The sequence below is a fragment of the Akebia trifoliata genome, chromosome 6 (genome assembly GCF_017979445.1).
Source record: "Akebia trifoliata isolate Shusen 1 chromosome 6, ASM1797944v1, whole genome shotgun sequence".
Classification (NCBI taxonomy): Eukaryota; Viridiplantae; Streptophyta; class Magnoliopsida; order Ranunculales; family Lardizabalaceae; genus Akebia; species Akebia trifoliata.
The window spans coordinates 5,027,385-5,051,986 of NC_141380.1; the positions used below are offsets into that span (position 1 = coordinate 5,027,385).

General features: G+C 35.9%; 2 protein-coding genes across 3 annotated transcripts; both read right to left on the reverse strand.

Moving 5' to 3' along the window:
• On the reverse strand, positions 1-6,315 carry LOC147399802 (Acyl-CoA N-acyltransferases (NAT) superfamily protein). The gene is made up of 3 exons (XM_086445312.1): positions 6,087-6,315; positions 5,174-5,570; positions 1-578 (listed from the first exon to the last, which is right to left on the reverse strand). The coding sequence occupies exons 1-3, from the start codon at positions 6,256-6,258 to the stop codon at positions 290-292; spliced, it is 858 nt and encodes a 285-aa protein (XP_086301438.1). The 5' UTR covers positions 6,259-6,315; the 3' UTR covers positions 1-289.
• A 3,757-nt stretch (positions 6,316-10,072) lies between these two features.
• LOC147399803 (uncharacterized) lies at positions 10,073-23,320 on the reverse strand. 2 transcript variants are annotated; one of them, XM_086445313.1, is made up of 19 exons: positions 22,980-23,320; positions 21,820-21,923; positions 20,863-20,949; positions 20,576-20,651; positions 20,388-20,462; positions 20,237-20,290; positions 18,882-18,941; positions 18,647-18,763; positions 17,950-18,044; positions 17,644-17,849; positions 16,507-16,604; positions 15,235-15,338; positions 14,981-15,146; positions 14,503-14,625; positions 13,987-14,069; positions 13,057-13,198; positions 12,901-12,930; positions 12,514-12,584; positions 10,073-11,332 (listed from the first exon to the last, which is right to left on the reverse strand). In XM_086445313.1, the coding sequence occupies exons 1-19, from the start codon at positions 23,016-23,018 to the stop codon at positions 10,486-10,488; spliced, it is 2,577 nt and encodes an 858-aa protein (XP_086301439.1). In that variant the 5' UTR covers positions 23,019-23,320; the 3' UTR covers positions 10,073-10,485. The 2 variants fall into 2 exon arrangements, with proteins under 2 accessions (XP_086301439.1, XP_086301440.1); XM_086445314.1 differs by having other exon boundaries at positions 10,073-11,329; positions 22,980-23,319.
• Between the last annotated feature and the right edge of the window lie 1,282 nt (positions 23,321-24,602).

Consider the following 24,602-nt stretch of genomic DNA (forward strand, 5'->3'; position numbering starts at 1 on the left):
TTTGTGAGCAACAGCGAAAACCCTAGACCAGTTCAATCGAAATTGTTGATTAGACAAAGCAGAATGTGGAGATCCTTGACAGAATACATTTAATCGTGTGACACAAATTTTTCCACTTGGGATAATTACTACAGGCCCATTAAATACGGATCGCCACTATCCCTAATGTGTACAAGTATCATCATCATCATCAATCATTGAAGCCTTGTCCCAAAGGTTTACCATGTACATGTATAGACAAACTAATCCAAATTCTCTCTTTTGACCCATTTTGATCTTTCAAGAAGAATTAAGATGTAGTTGGGCTGGTTAAGAGCTTCATCATGAAATCGAATTGGCCACTTGGTGAGGTCTTGGGTTGAGGCCAGTTTGCCCGTTCCGGCACCTTGATACATTTGAAACCCAGGCCTTTGTACAACTGAGTGGCTGCGGGGTTGTTCACATCACAGTGCAATGCAATGGCACGACAATCCCAGCTTCTCGCTTGAGCTTCTGCCTTTGCTATAAGCCTCTTGGCAATCCCTTTGCGTCGATTCCTCTCCCGAACTGCGACATTTGATATGTATGCAATTCCAGTCCTGAAATGGTTCATTTATACTTCGTGAGAAAAAGACCCAATAATAAAACTACTTTTGATGAATATACACAGAAACAAGGCGGAGAAGGTCGAGAGGACCTACCTCCTACAAAGAGAAGAATAACAAAAATAAATAAATAAATAAAGCAGCACACGTTCGAATATACAAGATCCCAACCTTCAAAAAAAATATCTTAAAAAAGACACCCTTGAATTCTTCAAACTGCTTGCACCAGAAGAATAAGAGACCAAGGATACTAATTATGATCCCATGGTGATCAAGCTCCCTCCCCTCAAAGAAGTGAAGAGCCAGTTCACACCAAAGAGGGAGATATAACGAAACCAAGTGGCCCAAGCTAAATTACAATGAATCACAAGGTGATTGACTGACTTGTTGTCAGCTTTGCACATAGTGCAAAAAATCAACCACTATAATTCCCCGAGCAATGGTGTGATCTGCAGTAAGAATCCCATTTATAGATGCCAACCAAATGAAAAAACTCACCTTGAAGGTATATGATGACCCCCAATGGCAGATACCGAAAAGACAGATAAAGGAGAAAGAACTAATGATTGATAAAAGTTTGATATTTTATAATACAAATACATTACTCTCATCAATTTTAACTAATACCTCATCACTTTCTGTGCCTCATTGAAGTCGCACTACACAATCCATCTTGATCCAACTTAATCCTTGGTTTCCAAGGCACCCCTTCACAATCCTAGTTTCGCGGTTATAGACTGATCCAACTTAATCCTTGGTTTCCAAGGCACCCCTTCATAATTCTAGTTTCGAATTTACTTCATAACTAGTCTCATCAACCAAACCCATGGCATCTGCAGATAACATCCACAAATGGAACTCTTCTTAACATGGGTAGTCAATTCATCCATAACCGCTAAAACATGATACAAAATCAAAGCTGGCACTTGTGGAGCTGCATTGTAACTCGAAATTCTTTTTCACCAATACCCACCAATTAATTCTTTAGGGATTATCATATGCTTACTCACAGTCAATGAAGACCATGTGCAGATTCTTCCTTTTTCTGTCAAAATATCTTCATTATTTGTCTAAGTGAGAAAATAGCATCGATGACTAATCTCCTTAGAATGAATCTGAACTGGTTCTCTAAAATCTCTGTTTGTCTCAATCCTTATTCCATTCCCATCTGCGGTCTACCATATTTTCATGTGCGGCTCATAGCTCTGATCCAACAATAGTTGGTACAACATTGTATCCCTTCTGTTCACGTATATAGGCTAACACATTAGATAAGAACTTGCTTGCTACCATGCTTTAGTTCCATTTCTAACTCAAGAATGGAGTTAACAGGATGACCTGAATGAGGAACAGATGACCTGAATGAGGAACCCAAATATCATTTGACCATGGTTTAGCTCCCCTATTGTAGTTTGAGGACCATTACAAGGAATCATCAAATAAACAAACGGTCAAGGTAGCTTAACACTGATGCATAAACTAAGACAGATGATTAAATTTACACGTGAAACCAGTTAGTTTCGGTGTATCGAGGAATTTGAACCTAGTGCCGTTTCTTTTATATTGCTGTGGCAGTCACCTGAATAATAGCCAGAAAGTTTTCCTGGTGTTTGAGTGGCCACAGAAATTTAGGGGATCTGTTTATTGTTGTTCCATGACATGAAGGTCCTTGACTGTTAGGCACATACTAAAAACTATAGAGAGCACTAAAATCAGTCCACATACACGTAATTGCAAAACTACAATGTAGAAAATGATGGCACTGAAAAGGAGAATAAACAAACAAACATAGTGTGGATGGTACCGGATGAGCCTCCAGGTGGAAAGCATCGATGGGGAAAGATGTGGCAAAACAACCGTAAAACCTTGACCAATTGCCATGTTAACACAAAAATGTTTTTTTTATGGGTTAACACCAAAATGTTATCATAATGGGAATGTTGGCACGGACATATAATGCTTAACTGTATGATTGAAAGACCTAGTAGTGTTGGAGTGAATGCCATTTTACTTCTTTTTTTGGAGTACCAAGGGTCAAACGTATGGAGGCCACGGAGAGAAGAAAGCCCTTGTTGGCACCTTCCCAAAGAATGCCTTTGTGGCATGGATGCGCCCTATAAGCTCAAGGACCCCTGGTAGAGAGCACGTTGTGTGATAACTAACTCATTCTGGCATGTTTCAAGGCATTTTCTAGCATGCATATCAAATATCAAAGCAAATCTTGATGTCCACTACGGATTTGTATTAAGAAAGAGGCATCCACATCACGTGCATATTGACTAACAGATTTTGGCTCACCACCATTCTTTTAAACTGGATCTACATATAAGAAGATCCCATACATGATGAAAAGGGATGGATGACCACGATCTCTCTCGCATAGAATCCAAGTGCTTTCATGCCCTCTATCTTATTTCTCTCTCCTTCTCTAGTGCCTTTGCTCTTTTTATCACCCCTTGTAATGGCATCCGAAAGGTCATCGACTTGGTTTAGGCAAAAAGCCCCTAACCTCATCCAAGCTACCACCAACTCAGTATCTCCATTTCTTACTTGGCCTCCCACGACAGCCAAAACTTTATCCACATCATATCCTCTCCCCTCACCCTCCTATACACAGAGTAACACAAAAAAAACTGGTTTCAAGCACCTAGAGTTGAGTGCAGTAAAAAATTTCAATTCAGGAACACCTTTTGGGGAAAGCAAAATGAGAATTCAGATTCTATATGAAATGTTTTCGAGAAACTTCCTACAAGGAAATATGCACGGCCTTAGACACCTACAGAAAATCCGACATGGCTCTGACAAGAAAATTTTCAATTATTTATATATATATATACATATCATGGGACATATGTAAAAATAATGATTTTTCAAAATATGGGTTAGAAGTTTCGGATTGAGCTGATTTTTTGTGAGGATTATCTCTATGATGGGAAGATCATCCGAAAAAAAAAAAAAAATCAGTCCAATCTGAAACTTCTAAATCCATCAAAAGTGATTTACAAATTATTGGCAAAAAATCGACGGTCCACATTCTAAATCACTTTTAATGGGGTTAGAAGTTTCAGATTGGACTGATTTTTTTTTTTTTCGGATGATCTTCCCATCATAGAGATAATCCTCACAAAAAATCAGCTCAATCCGAAACTTCTAACCCATATTTTGAAAATTTATTAATGTTACATTGTTTTTACATATGTTTTTTCATATGTCCCTTGATCCGTTCCCATATATATATATATATATATATATATATATTGGTATTACTTATATATAGCACATATATCCTATGCCTTCTGAACTAATATTTATATGTATCTTCGAGTATTACATTTGATTGTATGGGAATTGAAGTCTGCTGATTTTTAGGGTCACCATTCCTGACACTTCATGCTCATGACGAAGTTGTATAACTCCTAAATTTGCCTCCTCAAAGAGTATAAACCCATTCTCTCCCTGTCTTCAATTGAAGATGCAGAGGTTCCAGGGCTTAGCAAAAGAAGGGCCTTCAACCACCTATAACCTTGAAGAATTGCTGAATTTTCAGATTGAATTATAATTTTATGAATCTTTTCAAGAAATGTTACATGCACGATGCAACAAGACATCAATCATAGCCAAACCTAGAGTAGGAGGAGGTTCTAGAATACATGCTTACTCCTGATATTGAAGTCATGTTGTTGTAACTTCAACAAAAAAATGTTGTGAACTTACATCTACAGGCAACTCACAAATGTTGATTCTCCCCCAATTCCTAGATCTTTAATTCAAGTCATACAATGCCCAGAGACCACTGCCTACTTGGGTTAAATCCTTGGATAAGTATATTTCTTGGGGATTCACAATTAACGTATGATGCCACTTTTTAATGGATTACAAACCAATAGTGTGAACTATCAATTCCAAGAGCTTAATTGTGGAATTGTAAGAATACAAACAACCTACTACAAGTTAATGTCTCATGAAATTACTGATGGCGGAGCCAACTATACAACTTGGAACAATTAAGCATAATACTCTATGAGCCAATTCGCTTCAAATCTGTATTTCTTATAAGTACAAGTATTAGATGTGTTTACACAAAGAGATTATAAAATACAAACTATCAGAAAACAAATTAATATATATATATATATATACAAAAATAGAATAACATGGCAAAGGGTTCCCGATCAGTAGACACCACTTTTTGTGCTTCACCTGATAAAGTACATAATTCAATGATCATTCATAAATATGGACTGTTCAATTGGTTGACGACCTACTAGTGAATCATTTATCAACCATTTCTCAAACATAAATCTTAACTTTTCTTCAGTCATCCTTGTTTCAGCTATAAGTAGGATATCGAAATCACATAATCATAAAGGTTTTGACCCTATAATAAATCAAAACTTTTCCACCAATAGAACAATGCAGATTGATTCATAATAGTGTATGGAGTAAAGTATATAAATGTTCGCAACAATATCTTGATAAGAATTAATCTTCGCCTTATCAATCTAGATGGAATATGTTTCATCCAACATCGACTTACACTTGAAAGATCATTAATCTTTCAAACATGAATGAAATAAAATTCAACTCACCTTCTTTGCCGTAATGGTCCTTTTCTGGGAAGAAAATCAGCTACTGTATCTATTGTCAATATCCCGGCAACACATCCCCTATTGAAGCTAAATTTCGCTTCTAACCCTCCGACTTTCAATTCTTCATTTCCAAAGATGAATTTATCATCAACTGAGCTACCAACGACGGCAACCAGACATGTCCTCCTGCAACCATTCGGTACAGAGAATCCCGATAGCAATGCCACCAATCGGTCGATCCTCAGTGCCAAATCTAAAGGGAAGGAGTAGTCGGGGAAGAAGGAACTACAGTGAGTCTCGGCCACTTCCCAACAGTCCTCTAATCTTGCCTCCCGAACGACAATCTCAGGATAGACAGACGGAAATAATTCAACCGCCTGACTAGCTCTGCAAACTCCTACACCGGAAAACAGAACCATTGAAGGGCGACTGAACCAGAATTACAGTAATTGAAAAATTCAAACTTGTTCCACTTTATCCTAACAACTCTCTAAAAGATTAGTAGAATCGGCTTCTTAGCCAGAATTACAATAATTGGCCACAGGAACCCAAAAAAAAATGTTTTTTTTCCTAAACTCGCGGGGAAATGAAGCAAACCTACTGACATAGAAGCAAAATTCAAACTTGATCCACTTTATCCTAAAAACTCCCTACAAACAAGCAGATTCGGCTTCTTCAAGAGAAATTCAAAATCAAGGCGCCAACAATCATAAAAAAAAAATCCAAAATTAAAAAGAGAAAAAAGAAAGGTTAGAAAAATTCTAAACACACTAACAAATTCATGCATCAACGACTTAAATCTCAAGACAAATTCGAAATTCTAAGACTTAATTCCGGAAAATAAGAACCCTATAACCGCCAAAATTTCAACTTTCTGAAATTAAAATGAGAAGAATTTGATTGAGAGTTTTACCTGATTTGGGAAAATTGCAGAGAGAAGAAGAAGAAGAAGATCGAGAGGATTCATCTCCAGTGCGAGAAACTCTAGAAGGGAGCAAGGATTTCTTGAAGTGGAGAGAGATGGGGTTTGAGTTTATTAAGGTGGGAGAAGGAGATGCAGAGAGACCCAACTGTGCTGTCGACATTCCCGACTTTTTTTTTTCTTCTTCGGAGTTCAGACTTCAGAGAGAGATTCCAAACACACACTCCCCAAATAAGGATCCTAATTTATTGGGTAATTTAGAAATTCCCCTCTACAGTTCTGTAAATATTTGTGATACCCCTGTTTTTAAGAAAATAATGTCACGACTCCTTACCGTTATCTTCTATGATAGACTAACAAAAATAATCTGAAATACCCTTATTTTCAAACTTTGTCTAAGAACATACTAATAAAGTTCAGATTCGATAATTATTCGGTAAAGTTTCAATTCGATTAATTTGGATAAATTCAGAAAAATATTATAAATAGACAAAATTTTGAAGATTATACAAAATACTTTATTAGATTTCTTGTCAAAACATATCATCTTCAACCTTTCTTTAAATCAGGTAGAGTCAGGATTTTCTTGTAGTGGGGGGCAAATTATGGTAAGTTATATAATTGAAGAATTTGAAGATGAATGATTTTAGGGAGTTTTTAATTAAAAATTGAAGAAAATGGTATTTAAATCTTATCCAATTAATATATGAGAAGGCCTGGTCAAGAAGCAATATCATCAACAACAATCGGGGATGGGGGATGGGAGGGAGGGATGGTGTGGGGGCAAATGGAGAGAGATGTGAGAGAGTGGGGACAAATAAGACATATAATTAATTAAAAGTATAAGGATGTCTTAAAGTTCAGTGGGGCAATTGCCCCACCAGCTCTTTACTAACTTCGTCCCTGCTTTAAATCCTATAATCTTCTTGATATTTGAATGTTGAAAAAAATTAAAATTTTGGAGACGAAGAGTACAAATATTCCATGATTAAGTTAGAGATCATTGATTAATTTGTCAATTTGTCGAATTAATTGGATGTTTTATAATTTAAAGAATCTTATGAATATTTTGAAAAATTCAAAGACTTTCATGACTATGTCTAAAAAATCTATTTAATTTTTTTTCAAAAACCCTTCTCCGTCAACCATGGGTTTTGGCTTTTAGTTTTTTTCTCTTTTTTTTTTTATATAATTTCACGAGAAGAAAATAAAGAAATAATTGACAATTTTACCCCCAAAAAAATAAAATAAATGGTAAATTACATTTTAGCCTTCTATAATTTGGCATAATTCCAATTTGACCCCTTAACATTTTGATAATTGCACTTACCTCCCTTATGGTTCTAAGGAGTTCGCTAACCACCTTTCTTGAACTTGCCGGCAACGTAACATGTAAATTCCTTTAATAGAGATAATTCATCCAATAATTAAAAGGAAAAATGTGTAATGAAATTGAAGCTTGGGAGCGCTGATGATACGAAGGATTTTTTATGGATGGGCTTGACGCATGTTAATGTGGAAACACAAAATTTAAAATAAAATTAAAAAAAAAAATTATCTTGCCCATTGGTTGCCCACATTGACAATCCAACAACACATACATATAGATTTCATTAAAATATTCCTATTAAGAAAAAATAAAAAATTTAAAAACAATTATATTTCAACCTTGATCCATGGTGTATAACATGGACGGCTACCAAGCACCCGCGTTTAAAAATAAAATTCAACAATGAAATATAACCGTTTCTTTTGTCATTTTTTTATAAAAATTTTCATATAATTTTATCCTCTGCAATCCTATTTCATCGGATCATAATTTTGAATGTCACAAGGTGATCAGATCTAAAATTTCTTTTTTTTTCCTGACTATGAGTAGGAAAGAGAAACTCTCTTTTTCTTTTTTTAGTAAATAATGTGCTTTCACGTCAGCGTTGGTCAAATCTGCCCACCAAAAATCCAAAAGGCTGTCATATTATCGACACTCTAAGTTAAAAGATGAGTTCTTTTAAGGGTCCCGTTCCCCACCCTAAGCTTTACCCTACACTTTAACAAACGTGTTTTGTCTTACATGGGTTAGAAGTTTTGGAATGGACTGATTTTTGGTGAGGATGATCTTTATGGTGAGGAGATCATCTTCACAAAAAATCAGCTCATTCAAAAACTTCTAACCCCATCAAAAATGATTTACAAAAAATAGACAGTCCACAATTTTTCAACTTGTAAACATGGGACTAAAAATTTCAGAATGGGCTGATTTTTGGTGGGGATGATCTTCTAATCATAGAGATCATCCTCACCAAAAATCAGCCCATTCCAAAACTTCTAATCCATGTAAGACAAAACACGTTTGTTAAAGTGTAGGGTAAAGCTTAGGGTGCTGAGTGATTTTATAGAATTGTTATTGCCACACCAAATTTTACTAATACCACACTAATTGTGAACAATTCTTTGATGATTTACATATGTGGCAATGGTAGCTCTCTAATTTTAATTTTAGGGAACAATATGTAAATAATAATTGGATTTGGTTCCTAAAGTATCCCTTTCATCCTATCAAAGTGACTATCCATGTATTAGCTATGCATTGGCCATTAGTAGCGGAGGGCCAACACAATTTATCTATTTAATTAATAAATATTATCAACGAATTAGCATCCTAAATAGGATTAATTTAAATTAAGATAATAAAACCCATTAGAAGTGGAGCCTTTATAATCACCTGTCTACCCCAACGAACCAGGTGGGCTCCACAGTGGCAAACCACCCCTGACTTCAAACTGCAAACCAGGCAAGATAGACCAGACCAATAGGTGCCACCCAATCGAACCAGCTGCACAGATCAGATAAAGGGCAAATTGAAGGTTATACGTTATGCTTCATCCTATCGTAAGTACTATTAGGTGGTGTTTGTTTGTTCTATTTTTCAGTACTTATTGCTGGAAAAAAAAATCAGTATTTTTATCAAAATAGCGCGTTTGTTTATTCCATTTTTTCAATGTTTATTGTTGAAAATAAGTGAAAAAAATTTAACATTATTTTGATGCTGAAAAAAAGTGCTGAAGTGATAAACACTATGCTTTTTTCGGTACGAACAAGTATACCCTTCATTTTTTTGGGCACGAACAAGTATGCCCTTATACTTAAAAGGATACCTTTTATATCCAATAAATAAATATATAAGCACCTCAGAAATTAATAAATCCACAACATGACCAAATTGTTTTGTCTTATATGAGTTAAAAGTCTTGGAATGAATTGATTTTTGGTGAGAATGATCTCTACAATGAGGAGATCATCCTCATTAAAAATCAGCCCATCTCGAAACTTCTAACCCCATCAAAACAAGTTCAAGAATTGTAAATCATTTATTTTTATTTTTTTTGAAAATAAGTTTTGACGTGGTTAAAAGTTTCAGAATGGATTGATTTTTGGTGAGTATAATCTCTAGACTATATAGATCATCCTCACCAAAAATTGGTTCATTCCAAAAACTTTAACCCATATAAGACAAAAAAAATTGACTATGGTATGGATTGCCCTTATTAATTCGAGGAGTGCTTTTATAATTACACATCATTTATTTTCATTGAAAATTATTCACCCCAAATTAAGTTCTTTCAATGTTGATTTCAAATTTTGGTGACTTGTATGATATTATTGTTTTTAATTTGAAATTTGTGAGTTTTTAAAAATAAAAATTATTATTTATAAATTAAAATTTTGAGTATTACTTATTATTTAAAAATGAATTATATTTTAATTTTATAAAAAATAATATATTTTATTATATTTAATAAGACATAGGCATTTAAAACATACAAACAATGTATAATATGATTATAAGGGTAAAAAAGATAATTTACCAATTTTAACAATGTGTAACAAACATGATTCTACATCTAAACAAGCAACTTTTTTAGCACTTAAATTCTGCGCTAATAAGTTTAAGTGTTTAATACTATTCAGCACTTAAATTCTACTGCTCATAAGTAGTCTTTTAGCTTATATTAATTATATGACACTTCTCTGAAATGGAATACTTAAGAGAACAAACTCAACATGATGGTGTCAGTATATACCATTCATTCAACGAAGGATAAAAACTACAAATCAGACAAATATTTTTATCACAAACCTGAAGAAACACACCTACACTGACAGCGCTTGAAACCTAAAAGAGAAAACCCACCCCCCCCCCCCCCCCCCCAAAAAAAAAAAAAAACTTGAGCAACAATAATAAAAATACATGAGACCATCTTCTGAAATAGTATACATGTACACATCTGCCAGAAACAACCCTTGGTCACCAACAAGAATGATGGGGGGGCATGATATTCGTTCAAAGCTTCTGGAGTCCGTGAGTGAATAACCCTAACAAAATCACTCCTCACTGCTGAACAACGGCAACTTCTTGATCAACTCTCCAGTAGTTCATATCATTGAATTCCATCATCCCAGATCCATCTTCCTCGGACTTCTCCTTTTCGGGTCCCTTTAGTGCGACGACGTTCCTCTTCAGAGGTGCGGCTTCTCCAACTATCCCCTCTTTTAGGGCCTGTTCCATAGCCTTTTCTGTTCCTTCTAACTCCACACCCACAAATTCTACATCCTCTTCGAACAATGATGGCACCGTAGTAGCTCTATGACTAGTGTCAACCACCACGGGCCCATCACTCGAATCCATAGGAGTTGGAGTTGTGGTAGTGGTCAACCCTTCAACCTCCCCATTTGACAAAGAGAGAGAATTGGGCCCAACAGCTTCCGTGGAAGCAGAAAGATCTACATCAGCTTTACCATTCTCAGTGAATGGGTTCCAGTTTGACCCACTAACCTGTGAATCCGATGACCCTGGCCATCCGGCCCAATCAGGTAAAGGTCGATCACCAAATGGATCATCCTTGTCTGTAGTCTCATATTGAAAGAAACCCAGATTACCTGAAGCGCTTGCCTTCTCGTCCCGAAGATTCATATCTTCCCCACTCATGGGATTGTTCGTAATAAATTCATTTGAGAAACTTGTGCTGGATCCAGATGCCCCGTTAACAGAAGTTGTGCTGTCAACCAACTCCTCGTCCTCCCCAAGCACCACCTCATCATCACTACTGCTGCTGCCACCATTTGAAATTCCGTTCAAGTTGATCTCATCCATCTTCTCTAAGGGAGAAGTGCTCAGAGGTTCATTACCAATTCCGTCACCTTGGAAAGCAAACCAGTTGGAATTTGTGAACAAACTGCTGCAACATAAAACACAGAGATTTTGTCTCAGCCATTTGTGATGAGATATAGGGGCTTTGCTTTAGTTGTGGCATCAACTACAAAACATGTTTAAAATGTAACAACTTGTGTCCCTAATGAGCCTTCCAGTTTCTGAGCTAAAACTAGATGAGTTGATGTAAAGCTCTTAAACTCTTCCAAGAGTTTAGCTTGGAATATCGAGCCACCAAAGCTCCCCAAGTACATCAACATAATTCTAGGTATTGGAAGGATGAATCAAAAGAGGCAATGTAACAAATCTTTTGAGTAAGCAAAACTAGTCTCCGAGTGCCAATGAGGCTTACATATGGAGAAGCACATGCCCTTGGACATCTTTTGACTAAACCACCTCATGGGACATGTGTTTCTTTTTTGTTGTTTACTATCATTACATATAATAATAGACCCTAACGAATTTGCGTCTCCATCAATCTCTGGCTCTTTTTTTTCCCTTTAGTTTTGGTTTTTCCCCATTATTGTCTCTCTATGGCGACCTACTTCTCCACTTCTTCTAGTCTACAAGTGGTGTTGAGTTTTTTTAGTTTAGCACGGTTATTACACTCTTTAAAGTGATGCTTTTTGTTTTTTTGTTTTTTTGTTTTTTGTTTTTTTTTTTTTTTTTGGTAGGGGGGGGGGGGGGGGGGGGGGGGTTAAAACACAATTAGAAGCATGGAACTATGGATGTGATACATTTTTGTGTTGATTTTTTTAAGTTTGTTATCAGAATCTGGATATTAAGCTTTGGAGTGTGAAATTGTAAATTTGTAAAACTTCCATTTTTTTTTCCTTTTTTGAAATTTCCTCCTGTTCAATTTTTTATAATCATTTATTTCTATATTTAAAGTGCATGTTTATGAGGCCTTAGGCTTACACCTTGAGATTTTGGCTACGAAGAGGAGCCATCAATCCATGCAACGCAACTGGATCTTCTAGGCCAACAATCAACCCCACTGGATGGTAGGATAGCTTAGAGCTGGGTCATTTTCAGCCTAGGATATATTTTTGGCACCCGTTGAGTGGAAGATTTAACTCCCTAACTTAGCTTGTGCACTACGTGTAATCCTTATGTGTTATTTTGGTCAACTACTCAATTGACACCATAAATTTTGTCTCCTTTGGACATGAGTGCAGGTGAGTGTACCAATGACTTTGAAACTCTTACCTCTCCTGGTCATCACCAAGCCTCAATGAAGAGATCACGACTTCAGCTGAGTCATCATCAAAGTAAACATCCTGCATTATTCCATTCATCAAAATATACAGCTCACGCTCAGTTGAAAACAATAAGACAGTTACAAAGATTTACCAACCTAAAAAAAGGGGACAATTCTAACGATTTACATAATAAAAACTGAAAATTCCAAAGATTGCCACAACTATTTTTCTTAACCCCAATCCCCATATATCATTAATATAATCAATGAAATTGACATTTTTGAAACCCCAAACCCCTCTGTTTATCTGTTTTCCATCTTCACTTGACGTAGTTTTTATTTTATTTTTTGGAAGGTAATGTTTAACAATCCCTAAAAAGAATTGGAAATTTTACCTCATCATCTCGCTCAAGAGATCCATGAACCTACAGCCATGCACAAGAAGAACTAAATTACGTCCACAGAACAATAATACATAAGCTACACATTTATCAAACCAAAAGAATGCATTTAATAAATCAGCTAGTTCAAGTGTATGTGGTGTTAGATACCTCTTCAGCATCATCATTTTCATACATGTTGTATCTAAAGGACTGACTCAGGTTATTTGCAAGTGCTCCTACATCATAATCTCTGTCATGGAGTTCGTCCTCATCACTATCCCGTGCCCTGTCCTGCAATGCAGTTGGGCGGCTGCACAAGACAGGAGAACAACAAAGTTTATACATTCAGATAAATGTCAGTACAAGACCACAATTTAAAAAAGTAAGATTCATGCCATAACTTGGAAGAGTTAAGCTAACAGAAGCAGCAATTCTTCATGTAAACAGCATAGTAGCTTTGGAAAAAATAAGGGAAAATTATCATTGGCTTCTTTTCTTTGTACAAATTGTTTAAAGAATTTAGGAGCGAGTTCTTTCAAGATTTCTTGCATAGATATGGGTATCTATTTGTAGCCGTGATCCTTAAGGTTCTTTGTATCAGTTGGTCGCTGTAACCACCAAATATATTTTATACAATTATATTATAGTTATACCTTTCAATAATAACAATAGCAATAATAATGGTTATAATAATAAGTGGGAAACAAAGAGAGCATTTCATCAAAGCATGCAAATGCCTTGATAGCAATCAACCAAACAAGTAAATGAGCTCATCCATCTCTGTTCTTTTATTCAGAACTTATGCTCGCAATTTCTCTTTTCTTTTTGGTTGATGGTAATCCGGGATTAAACCTCAACCTCAAGGTTGCAAGACAAAGCCATCCAGTTCAATTATGAGTTTGACCTCCGCTATTTTTTTTTGATAAAAATAAAATTTTATTAAAAAAGGAGGCTGAGATAGGCCCCAAACAACAACAAGAAACAAAAAAGAAAACAAGAAAAACAAAAAGAAAAAGACCTCCGCTATGTATCCTAATCTTAACAAGTCTTCTACAATATTTGGTACCATCATATGGAACCACAAGATAAGAACCATACCCGCAAGCCCATCGGTAGACATTCTCCAGAGTATTGCGCTCATGTAGAACATTACCTTGCCAATCAACCCATTCACCATTTTCCTGGATAGAACAAATGAAACAGTTTCTCATCAAGAAACAAATTATTAGAGATGAAAATGTGACCAATTAAATGGATTTCCTCAAGATGCAACGTTGCTTAAATGAGAAATAATTAAACGGTTAGACACAGAAATACTTAAACACCGGAATTACTAACCCATCGTAGTTATCAAAGCTAGATTCAGAAAACAGCAATTATGTTGGCAATTTGTATGAATGATTTACAAGTAGTGTTTTCTTTTCTTTTCTTTTAACCCCACCGTTCCACGGCCATTGGGATTTGTGCGGCATGAACCCCAAGGAAGATATACTCCAGAGGCAGAAAGAAAGAGCCAGTTCTTATCATTTTCTATCCAAATGTAAAGTATTATGAGCTTGGACATAGATAGGTACCTTACTAAAAGGTATATAATAAATCTGACCCAATACCAACCTGTAGATAGGACTGAATTTGGCCGTTCCCATTTCCCAGTTGAACGAGTTTGTTAGAAATTCGGGTAATGTGTCCAAGATTGCCTGCCCGGGGTGCCTGTCTTCCAGCAGCGGCTAATGTTGGCTGCAGAATCAGGAAAATAATTACAATGGGAAGCTCACAGGGAAGTATCACATATTTTGAGAAACTAATCTAAAGGTGTATACCCCTGCTAATTAGGGAGCTCATAGGGAATCAATAAGGATCACTTTTTCTTTTATGCAAGTATTTCTTGCATGAACTTTTTTTCGCCCAACTGATCTCAAGCTCAGATTTTCTTAGTTCAGTTTTTGATCCTTAAAAACTCCCCCCACCAAACCCACACCACCAGAGCAAGAGAGAGGAAGGGAGATCAGAGATAAAAGAACATCATATAATGGTATTTGTGATTGAAAATTATAAAAGAGTTGCACTGAACATTGTATGAACATACAAATACCTGATTTGAGTCACCAGAAATAATTGGGTGTCTATCTGTTTGGAGGATTTTTCCAACTAAATTACAATCTCGAAAGAGATGATCAACAATGGTATCATTCTTGCTCTCCAAACACGATATTATGATACTCTCTACATGATGATGCAATGCGTTATTGAATGGGTACCTGCATCCATTGTACCAACACATCAAACTACCATTGTTTTGTTTTTTTTTTTTTTTTTATCAAAATCACAAATGAAGTAGCATCTTACTCAAAAAAGAGATCTATGATTCTCTGAATAGCACCCGAGCTAACCAATTCCTTCTCAGCAGTTTCATTGCCGATCCTCAATAATACCGCAATAAACTCCATAATCTGAAATCCAAAAGTAAAATGGAATTAGAAAGAATGTTAGAGATAGTATCTGCTTTTAAAGGAACATTTCACTAGGTAAACCATGACCATCGTCGACCCTACAACCGGTTTATGCAATCTTTGGAAACCTTTTCTTTATAGGTATCTTTGGAAACTTGACTAACTTAAAATTATCTGAAGTTTGAAATCAAGGACACTCTATTATTGGCTCCATATGAGATAGACTATTTGAACTCTTGGGACCATTAACCCATGAATCTTCTTGAAATAAAATTGAAAAAAAATAAAATAAAATTGGAAGACAATGTTTAGGAAAATCCAAATCAAGTAGAACAATCTTACGATTGTCAACTTGTCCAGAAGAACCTACCAAAGTTTCAGCAGTTTTATTTTGTTTCAAAACTATGTAACAAGGACACAAAAATTTTAGGATATTTTCCGTGTTTGACACATACCAACATATGGACACACCCCAAACACATCCTGAGACAACAAGTAGTACCACCATTAAAAAAATCTCATAAAAGAGGGTTGATGCAATCCATCATCCGTACAATAATTTTACTAAGCTATTAAGAACACTCAAAGTCTGATATTGGAAATTTACCTTTTATTAAGTTCTAGTGAACAAAGATGTTTCCCTCAATTTTTCACGTCTCTCTTTCCTTGTTTTTTGTTTTAAAAACACTCTAGAGTTAAATATAGAAAAATTATTATATTATGCTCAAAGACATATCGGTCCTCTTGGACTTCTAGAAAGCACCAGGACACCTAGTACCTATATCAAACAACGATACATCTTTCGAGTCCTTGTTAGATAGTTCCAAAGATGGGGATGTTTTCACAAGCTATAAAACCATAAAATATACCAAGGAAAAATAAAACAACATAACACGCATAAGGGTGTTAATGGGCTGATTTCTGGCTGGGCTGAGCATTGGACATGAAAGGTTCAGCATATTTTGTTAAATATTAAGCCCAAGACCGGCCTATTTTTCTAGTGAGCATAAAAAAAATAGGTCTGATTCCAGGCGCATCAGACCTAAAAATACATATCAAGCCTGTGCTCAGTCGAATCTGGCCCAAAATCCATCAGTCCAGCCTGGTCCATTAACTAACACCCCTAAACATGTAGCAACATTGCACTCAAGTCAAGATATAGACAAACCTTTAGGCGATGCTTGCCTAGAGGAGGTCTTAGTTCACCGTATGTGGTTGGCAATACCTTCTCATCGACAGATACATTCAAAAGCATAAGTAAGTCACCTGCACCATAAGATAGATGATTGAGCGATAATTAATGTTGTGAGATAATTTTTTAAAAATCTGAAACTAAAATCCAATTACTTCGAAGATAGGAATAGCTCATCCAAAGGTCTCCTATCCACCATGATAGGATATTATATAGTCATAAGCTCACCAAGTATTAAACAAATGGCAATGTCACAACACACAAGAACAGGATTGACATTTCCTAGATAAATACATTAAAAGAATGGAATATCCAACATGATTTCTCATATTGATGGATGGATGGAATGGGATGCAGATCCAATATAAGAATTCCAAATCCCTAAAACAAGGAATCCTAATGTTGATCTAAATCTCATATTCCTGGCATGGGAAGATAGAGATTACTAACAGAACAGTCTTAAGTGCCCTAATTCTGATAATGCCTCCCTACGGGGCACATCCGTGTATGGAAATGAGTAGACCAGAATTAATAAAAATCAAATAAATAACTATCGCAAGACATAGTGCTTCATGAGACTGTTGACGTGATAAGAAAGGTTATTATGATAATGCCTCCCTATGGGAACCCATCAGGGTATAGAAATGAATCGTACAGATCAATAAAAATCAAACAAATAACTATCGTAAGACATTGTGCTTCATGAGGTTGTTGAGGTGACAGATCAATAAGGCATACCCAAGAACCTTGTACTAAACTCGGATGCCAAAAGTCCTGCCTCAGCATGTTTCTTGTTGTTTTAACATGTGAAGCACATGTATCTAAAAGAATAAGATCGTTAAGAGAAACCTGTATTAAGTTTTGAAGGCAGGCTCAACCCAACATTTTGGATCAGGTGGCCAAAGCCAAATGAGTCATGTGTATACAATAATGCATAATCAATGTTCTATATCTTACATATAAATTAATATCCTACAGTCCAAAAGAAGCAAGCATAACAATTTGTTTCAATGAAATAATTATCACATGCAAAATGAGGCAGAATATCTTATTGAAAAAGAGCTGCTTGCAGGTGATTGGATAAACCCATTGCACAATTATTCCCAAACTTACCAAGTTTTGGTAGCATTGCATTAACAGTCTCGGGGTTAACAGGAATGGGTGGCTCATATAAATATTGACTTCGTATAGAATGAATCAAAGGAAAAGAAGCTGATCTCTTGGGATCCAACAAAGAGATGCAGACAGAAAGTGAATGAACAAGGCCGGTTTTTGATTGTGAATCTTCAAGTGCATGAGCGAATATCCTTGCAACAAAGCTGCATATGAATAGAAAACAGGTAATACATAAGTTTCTGTAAAAACAAATCTGAGAACAGAACCTCCTTTAATGGATCAAATAAACAAAAAACCACAAACCTTGGGCTAGAGAGTTTAGAAGCAAGTGGTGAAGAAGAATTTCGAGTAATAGCACATAGTGTTTCTGCAGCGTTAGCATGAACTTCTGAAGGACTCTGATCAATCAAGAGAAAATCCATCAGGGAGAGCCAAGCCAATTCTCCACATTAGCCAGAACCAATAACCTCAAAAATATGGGATTCATTCCACACTTTATGGCAAGAGCACAGACTAAAACAAATAAATAGATAAAGGGTAGACGGTACAGGTGACAATATGAAGAATTGACAACAAAAACACGGTGCAACATGGTTGTAGCAGCAAAATCAAGCTTTCAGATAGGGAGATCAGACTTAATATAAGCCCTAGTAATAAACAGACAGGTCTATTGTTTTTCCTGACCAAAGTTCAGATGGAAAATGCAAAAGTCAAATAGTAAAATCGATTAAAATCCACGGTGATTTCTCTGCCAGTGGCAAAGACCAATTCTTGTACCATAATTAATCACATAAAATTTTGCCCATATGGGAGCATTGAACAATGAACAAGTACTGTACCCATAATAAAAGCTTTCTACAGCTTGCAAGTTGCAACAACTCAGGTGCCCATGCAATACATGAAGATTACCAAGTACAATGGTTTAACTTATAAGCCACACATCAATTTTACAGGAAAAGATCTGGGATATTCAAAAGAAGTACACAATTTTGACACTTACAGATGGGCTCAATTTATCCACAATCATTTCAAGCAAATTGCTATCAGCTAACCACTGCATCACATCCATAAAATTGGAATACATATGGTCATCAGCACCGACGAGTCGAATCAAAACCTGTTCAGAAAGAGTTCTGTCAGAGGAACCATCCTTCACAAAAAGGTAGAATCCAAACATCAAAATTCTCTTGAATAAGTTGCACGCAAGACATTAATTGTGTGTGTTGGTTACTGACCTCCATGATCGATGTGATTCCTATCAAATCAACTAGCTGGCGGAAAATATCTTGATGGACCTGATAAGATTCAACTAGTGAGTAAAACAACTTGTCATAGTAGAAGAGCAAAGAAATAGGCAGGCAAACCATCCATATTTTATTGAAAGTAATTAACTAATTCTGCATGGATAAAACCAATTAAGTATCAATCTTTCTTCTTTTTTATAAGGATTAAGTATCAATCTTACAAGATCCAGAAATGGAATAGAGAGATGGGCAGTTTGTAACCAACCTATGAAGTAGGGACCTCTTAAGTTAAGTGACTCCCTTATAGAAGAGTTTAACATATCTTAATGTTACAATCAAATTTTAGGGGTCGGTATTCCCTTATATAAGATCTCATATGTTGGCCAATCAAACAATGGAACTCATCCGACATGTGGGTCACCTTTGTAGGCACAAGCATGGTAATTGGGGTGCAACTAATTACACTCAATCTAGGCTGCATATGTGGCACCTTGAGATTAGTGCACTCCAATAGTTGAACGCCATGTATCCCAAGGTCAACATATCAACAGCCTACAAGATGGTGAGATTACATACCATTGCTCATGCTCTTTACATTTGGTGAGGGGTCTACCAGTGGACGGGTAAAAAAGGGCACTCAACAAACTCACTCAGGTCTCTCAGCCTAATTGATATCCCCTTTATCTAAGGATATATGGGTAGAAAATGAACCCATCCTAATATAGAAGGAAGTGCAATTGGAAGGGAAATCAATCCCTTAATAAAAGGAACATTTTTCTTCTTGCAGAGAAAGCCTTGTCATACGAAGAAGTTCCCGTGAATTGGCTCCCATGAGCCCTGAGAATGTAATCACCCGTCTAAGCGCTGAGCCCCCTAGATAATATATTGTTGTTCATTCCTCTCCTTCCTTTTCTAGATTAGCATGCATGTGAATGATGCTATTGACATATGTGATTGATGGGGGAAATCTCAGGGCATCAACTAAAGCCCAGCTTTTGTTCCCCACAATAACTGGAAATGTACCCATAATTGAACATCATGTACAACCAAGTAATTTATGATCAATAATAACTAAGAAAAATGTTGTCCATACATAAAAAACGGATTTTTCACTTGACTGAGTCACAAGAAGTTCACCAAGTCATCACAGTATTGCCTATTGTAGCGGACAATGACAAATATGGATATAGTATTCTCAACCTTGAATAGAACGGAAATCCTACTAATACCATTGCTGATTAGAGAAGTCATGAATGGATACAGTGTTCAAAAAATGTTTCAAGAGTTGTTTATGACAAGTCAAAAAGTGAAAGTAAATGGAAAACAAGTTAAAAGCATTTACTTACTTGAACATAATTCATAAGTGGGACTGTCTTCCGTAACATAAGGCAAATAACAACCTAACATTCCATACCAAATACATTAATCAGCTGGATTTACCGACCAAGAGAAGAAAGCTCAACGTCCCCTGTGAAATCATTGAAAATCACAATATACCTTGCTAAAGTACCCAGCTAGCAAAGCGCTATGGGGACGGTTTGGTTCCAAGAAGGAGAAGAGTAAGTTCATCAGCTGCAATTGCAAAATAGGCATACAAACTTAATAGTAAACCATATGAACAATACCCATATATAAAAATAAAAATAAAAAGGTGTATGAACAGTGAAAGTTAACGAAGCATGTACCTCATCCTCCTCTACTAAGGTTTTAAAGATGACATCAATTTCGCAAGTAAATATCTCGCAGGCAATGAACGGAAACCTAAATCAAATTATTTTGGGAAGTAACAAAACCTAAATCATAATATGAATAAGATCACAGAAAGCAAAAAAATGAGAACAGAAATTTTAAATTGTCCCAAAAATCTACTTTTTGAACAATTACAACCCTTTTTTAAAATTATTAAAATAAAAAAAAAACCCATGCAGGAGCATTAAGAAAACTGATTTTCCACCAAGTTAGAGTAACGTACTTGAAGACCCGTTTACTTTCAGCCTCCTCTGGAGCTTCCTCCACAATATAGTGCAGCAACTGCTCTACCTGTGCTCTATCTCGTAAACTGAAAATGCACAAAAACAAAATAACTTCCTTTCAGGATACACTTTCAAAGAATCAATGCATGGAGTCTAAATTATTTAAATAACGCCAATTTCCAATTTTGTATTAAACTCCAAATCACTATGGGAAACTTTTTATTGTTGATAAGTTTTACAGAAGTTTCCTACAGAAATCTTCCCAGGCATGGTGCAGTTTCCTTTGCACCTACATGAGAACTCTGTTGGCAAGCCTTAAGGATCCGTGCATTTAACCATCCCAGCATCTTCTTGTTGGCAATTTTCATCCCAGTAACACTCTTCAATGTGGAAATGTGAGGCATGTTTCATTGCCTTTTTTATTCCAAAAAACAAAAACAAAAACAAAAACAAAAAAAATGCAAACGGCTGCTATTCATACGGGACAAACACCATGCATGATAGAGTAGAAGCATGGCCTGTAATAAGTGCACTATCCACAAATCCAAAAGGTCTGCTATTTGATGAAAAGTTTGGATTAGTCACGTCAGAACTTCAGTAGTAGAGAAAACCCAACACTGATGCAATGATTCCAAAAGTATAGTGCCAGGAAACCATTTTCCTTTTTGTATGTCAATTTCCAACCAATTTTAAATCTTTATAGAATAATTTAAAGGACAACAAGAAAATTTTCAAGTTTACCCCAAGTGCTAAATGTTAATGATGCAAACAATAGTTCATGTGAGACAACTGGCTGGCTAAACCAAAAACTGTGCAAGTGAGAACACATTCACCAAGGCAATGACAGTAGTTACCGAAAATAAAATAAAATTAAAAACAAAAACAAATATAGGTATTGAGAATGGCTGATGCCTTAAAAGCAAATGAAGAAACACTCAAATGAAAGAGGAAATTACAAATTTATGAGGCGACTGTTTAAAGCTTTGCATTCTTGAATTATTTCTTCCTCATCCAAAAGCTCCTCCAAAGTGAAACCTTCCTTGTCTAAAATGGATTCAACCTACCAAAAGAAGCATGTTTATAGACATGTGAAAGAATATGAACAGAACGCAAGATAATAAACGTAATGTGATTTGATCCCCCAAGCTTTAACCATCAGTCCCCATGAATAAAATCTAACAACTATAACAGAAAAATCAATCTGAAAGCGGACTAAAAAAGAAAAAAATATGAGAACTCCAATTGAGGGTGCCACATCCAACTTCAAACCCAAGTTGAAATAGGACAAAAAGAACTGGTGGAATAAAAATTTAACTTCAAATCTTTGCATTAACCAGAATGCTGTCAAACAAAATATACCCTTGGGAAAACAGTCCATCAGTGATGACACTATCATTGGATGGTCTCAAGATTCACCAGTATCTTAATTGCCATCCAATGTTCCTTGGGAAGATAGTCCAACACGGATGACATTATCAGAACGCCTTGAACAAGAGAAGGGGTCCGCAATGTTAATGAGAGGCAATCAATAAAAAAACATAAAATCTATTAAAACCCATAAATTGGATTCATAGAAATAAAGACAAGAAATCTACTGAAAATCTCAAATTTTCTCATCTTAACAGAACACATAAAATTACTAACTACAAAAAGGGGTAATCAAATATTCCAAAACATGAAATCCCCTCGAAATTGAAATTTAAATGTTTAGAAGTGGGTAAAATGATTAAAAATTCTTAATTAAACTAGATATAGAGTGCTACGAGATTAGCTGAATTTATTAAACCATTAATCACCGAAGATACACAACATTTTTTTCACAAGAAGTGAGTTAACATCAAATCAAATTGCAGATCGGTGAACCCACTGACTCAAACTAATCTCCCTGTACTAAAGGATCCATCTGTTAAATATAAATAAATTTAGAAAATAGAACTGTCAAATTGCCATTGAATTCGAAACCCTAATTCAAATCCCGAAACAAAAGAACATCCCATGATCCAAGAAACTACTTCTACATAATTACAGAACGTAACAACAAACAAACCAAAAGCATTTACATCAACAAAACAAAAGAACGCCAAGAACGAAGGAAATTAACCAATGTTTCCCTTACAGGAGAAGATGCAGAGAGAGCTGTCATGCGCCAGAACATCTTGACAGATTGCAATTAATCTTAAATTCGAGCTCAAATCAGCAACTTTGAAGATCTGTAAAAAACTAAAAGCCAGGAAGAGAGATAAACAAAAATGCTCGGTAGATTTGAGAAACCCTAGTAGATCATATGTAAAGACCCCTGAAATTTGAACCTAAAAAAGCCCTAATTTTAGAGAGAGGGAGATATAGGAGAGAGAATCCCAACACTTGAAGATCGAAAAGTCCCAAAATCGCAATCGATCGGGGAAACAAAACCAAACGGGTTGGAGGCGCAGGTTATTTTGATTTAGCTAATATCCACTGCCAGGGTGACACGACTTAAAGTACGCCACCGTATTTGTTGGCCAAATGTCCACCTGATACTACAAAAATCATGATTACTATCCAACGGTCAAGATGGTAGAGAGAGTGTACTCCTTAGGAGGATGGCATCGCTCCTTTTGAAAAAAAATAATCGCGACAAATCATTTGAAAGTTGAACCCTCTTTTTTTACTCTTTTCACGTGGTTTCTTCTAAAATACGCCTTGTCTTTCATGCGCACATGCTGCTTTTGAGTTTTGAGAGAACGATTGTTCGAACAGTGATGCACAGATCCTTACTGGATTGGGCTTTAATTGGATCAAATCATTTTCATATATACATTATAAATGAACTTCACGTCTTTAAACAAACATATGTAACTTACTTTACATGATTTCTCATATTTTATTGGATCGATACTTTTTTTTTTTGATAACCAACTGTCCCTATAAACAATGAATCGGACTTGTTTTTGTGCTTTGCCCAATCCATAGATCATGATTTTGTCCAAGGACTAATCCTGGGGCACATGCAACGCTTGCACATCACACATACCAGGTAAGTGAGGGTGCGTCCTCGCGGGTGGCCCTTGAGGAAGTAATGCTCATATTGTGTATTGAACTCACGACCTACGAGTATTGACTCTTATCGGTTCGAAATTGCCATTGAGCCAAGCCCTCAGGGTTGATATAGACATTGTTGATCCAAAATTGATTTGATAGGTTGTCAAATCAGATCCTTATTGGAATCCAATTCATCAATCCAGATCCCAAGTTATTGGACCGTAAAGTAATGGGACATATGTCAGATCTGGTTCAATCCATTAACAAGCATATGTTGATTACTTTGAATCCAACATTGTTGGATACCAACATGCTCAATCTTTTATTGGGCAATCATCGTCCAAACTCATCGGAAGTCATAATTTTATCCAGATAATTAAACCTATTAAGGTGAGTTTTTTTTTTTTTTTTTTAATAATTTCAAACGTGACACAGCTACTCATTTGTAGCTCCTTGCGAGTGATTCACAGTGTTCCAAAGATCACATTCTGACGATCAAGTCAGTGAACAATCTGACATAGTAACAATTAGAGTAGAGAATATAGTATACCTTGGGCAGTGGTAATTATTCCCCTCTTTGTCATTTCTTTTTTGGCCTCACCTTCCTTTTCTATTGAGATTGGCCCTTATATATTTTTCGTGTAGATCTTAACCATTTTAGCACGCTTATAATCTTGTCAAAGAATCTCAAGGATTCTAGGACATCCGCCCCATGACT

What these genes read in the sequence shown, in the direction of transcription:
- LOC147399803 (XM_086445313.1), bottom strand. Translation starts at nt 23,018, where the DNA reads ATGTTCTGGCGCATGACAGCTCTCTCTGCATCTTCTCCT. An exon ending in GAAAGTAAACGGGTCTTCAA is followed by an intron (nt 20,652 to 20,862) that starts GTACGTTACTCT and finishes AATTTGATTTAG; the next exon opens with GTTTCCGTTCATTGCCTGCG. An exon ending in TGGATAAATTGAGCCCATCT is followed by an intron (nt 18,045 to 18,646) that starts GTAAGTGTCAAA and finishes TTGATTGATCAG; the next exon opens with AGTCCTTCAGAAGTTCATGC.
- LOC147399802 (XM_086445312.1), bottom strand. Translation starts at nt 6,258, where the DNA reads ATGTCGACAGCACAGTTGGGTCTCTCTGCATCTCCTTCTCCCACCTTA. An exon ending in CTGCAATTTTCCCAAATCAG is followed by an intron (nt 5,571 to 6,086) that starts GTAAAACTCTCA and finishes TTTCCGGTGTAG; the next exon opens with GAGTTTGCAGAGCTAGTCAG. An exon ending in GGACCATTACGGCAAAGAAG is followed by an intron (nt 579 to 5,173) that starts GTGAGTTGAATT and finishes GAACCATTTCAG; the next exon opens with GACTGGAATTGCATACATAT.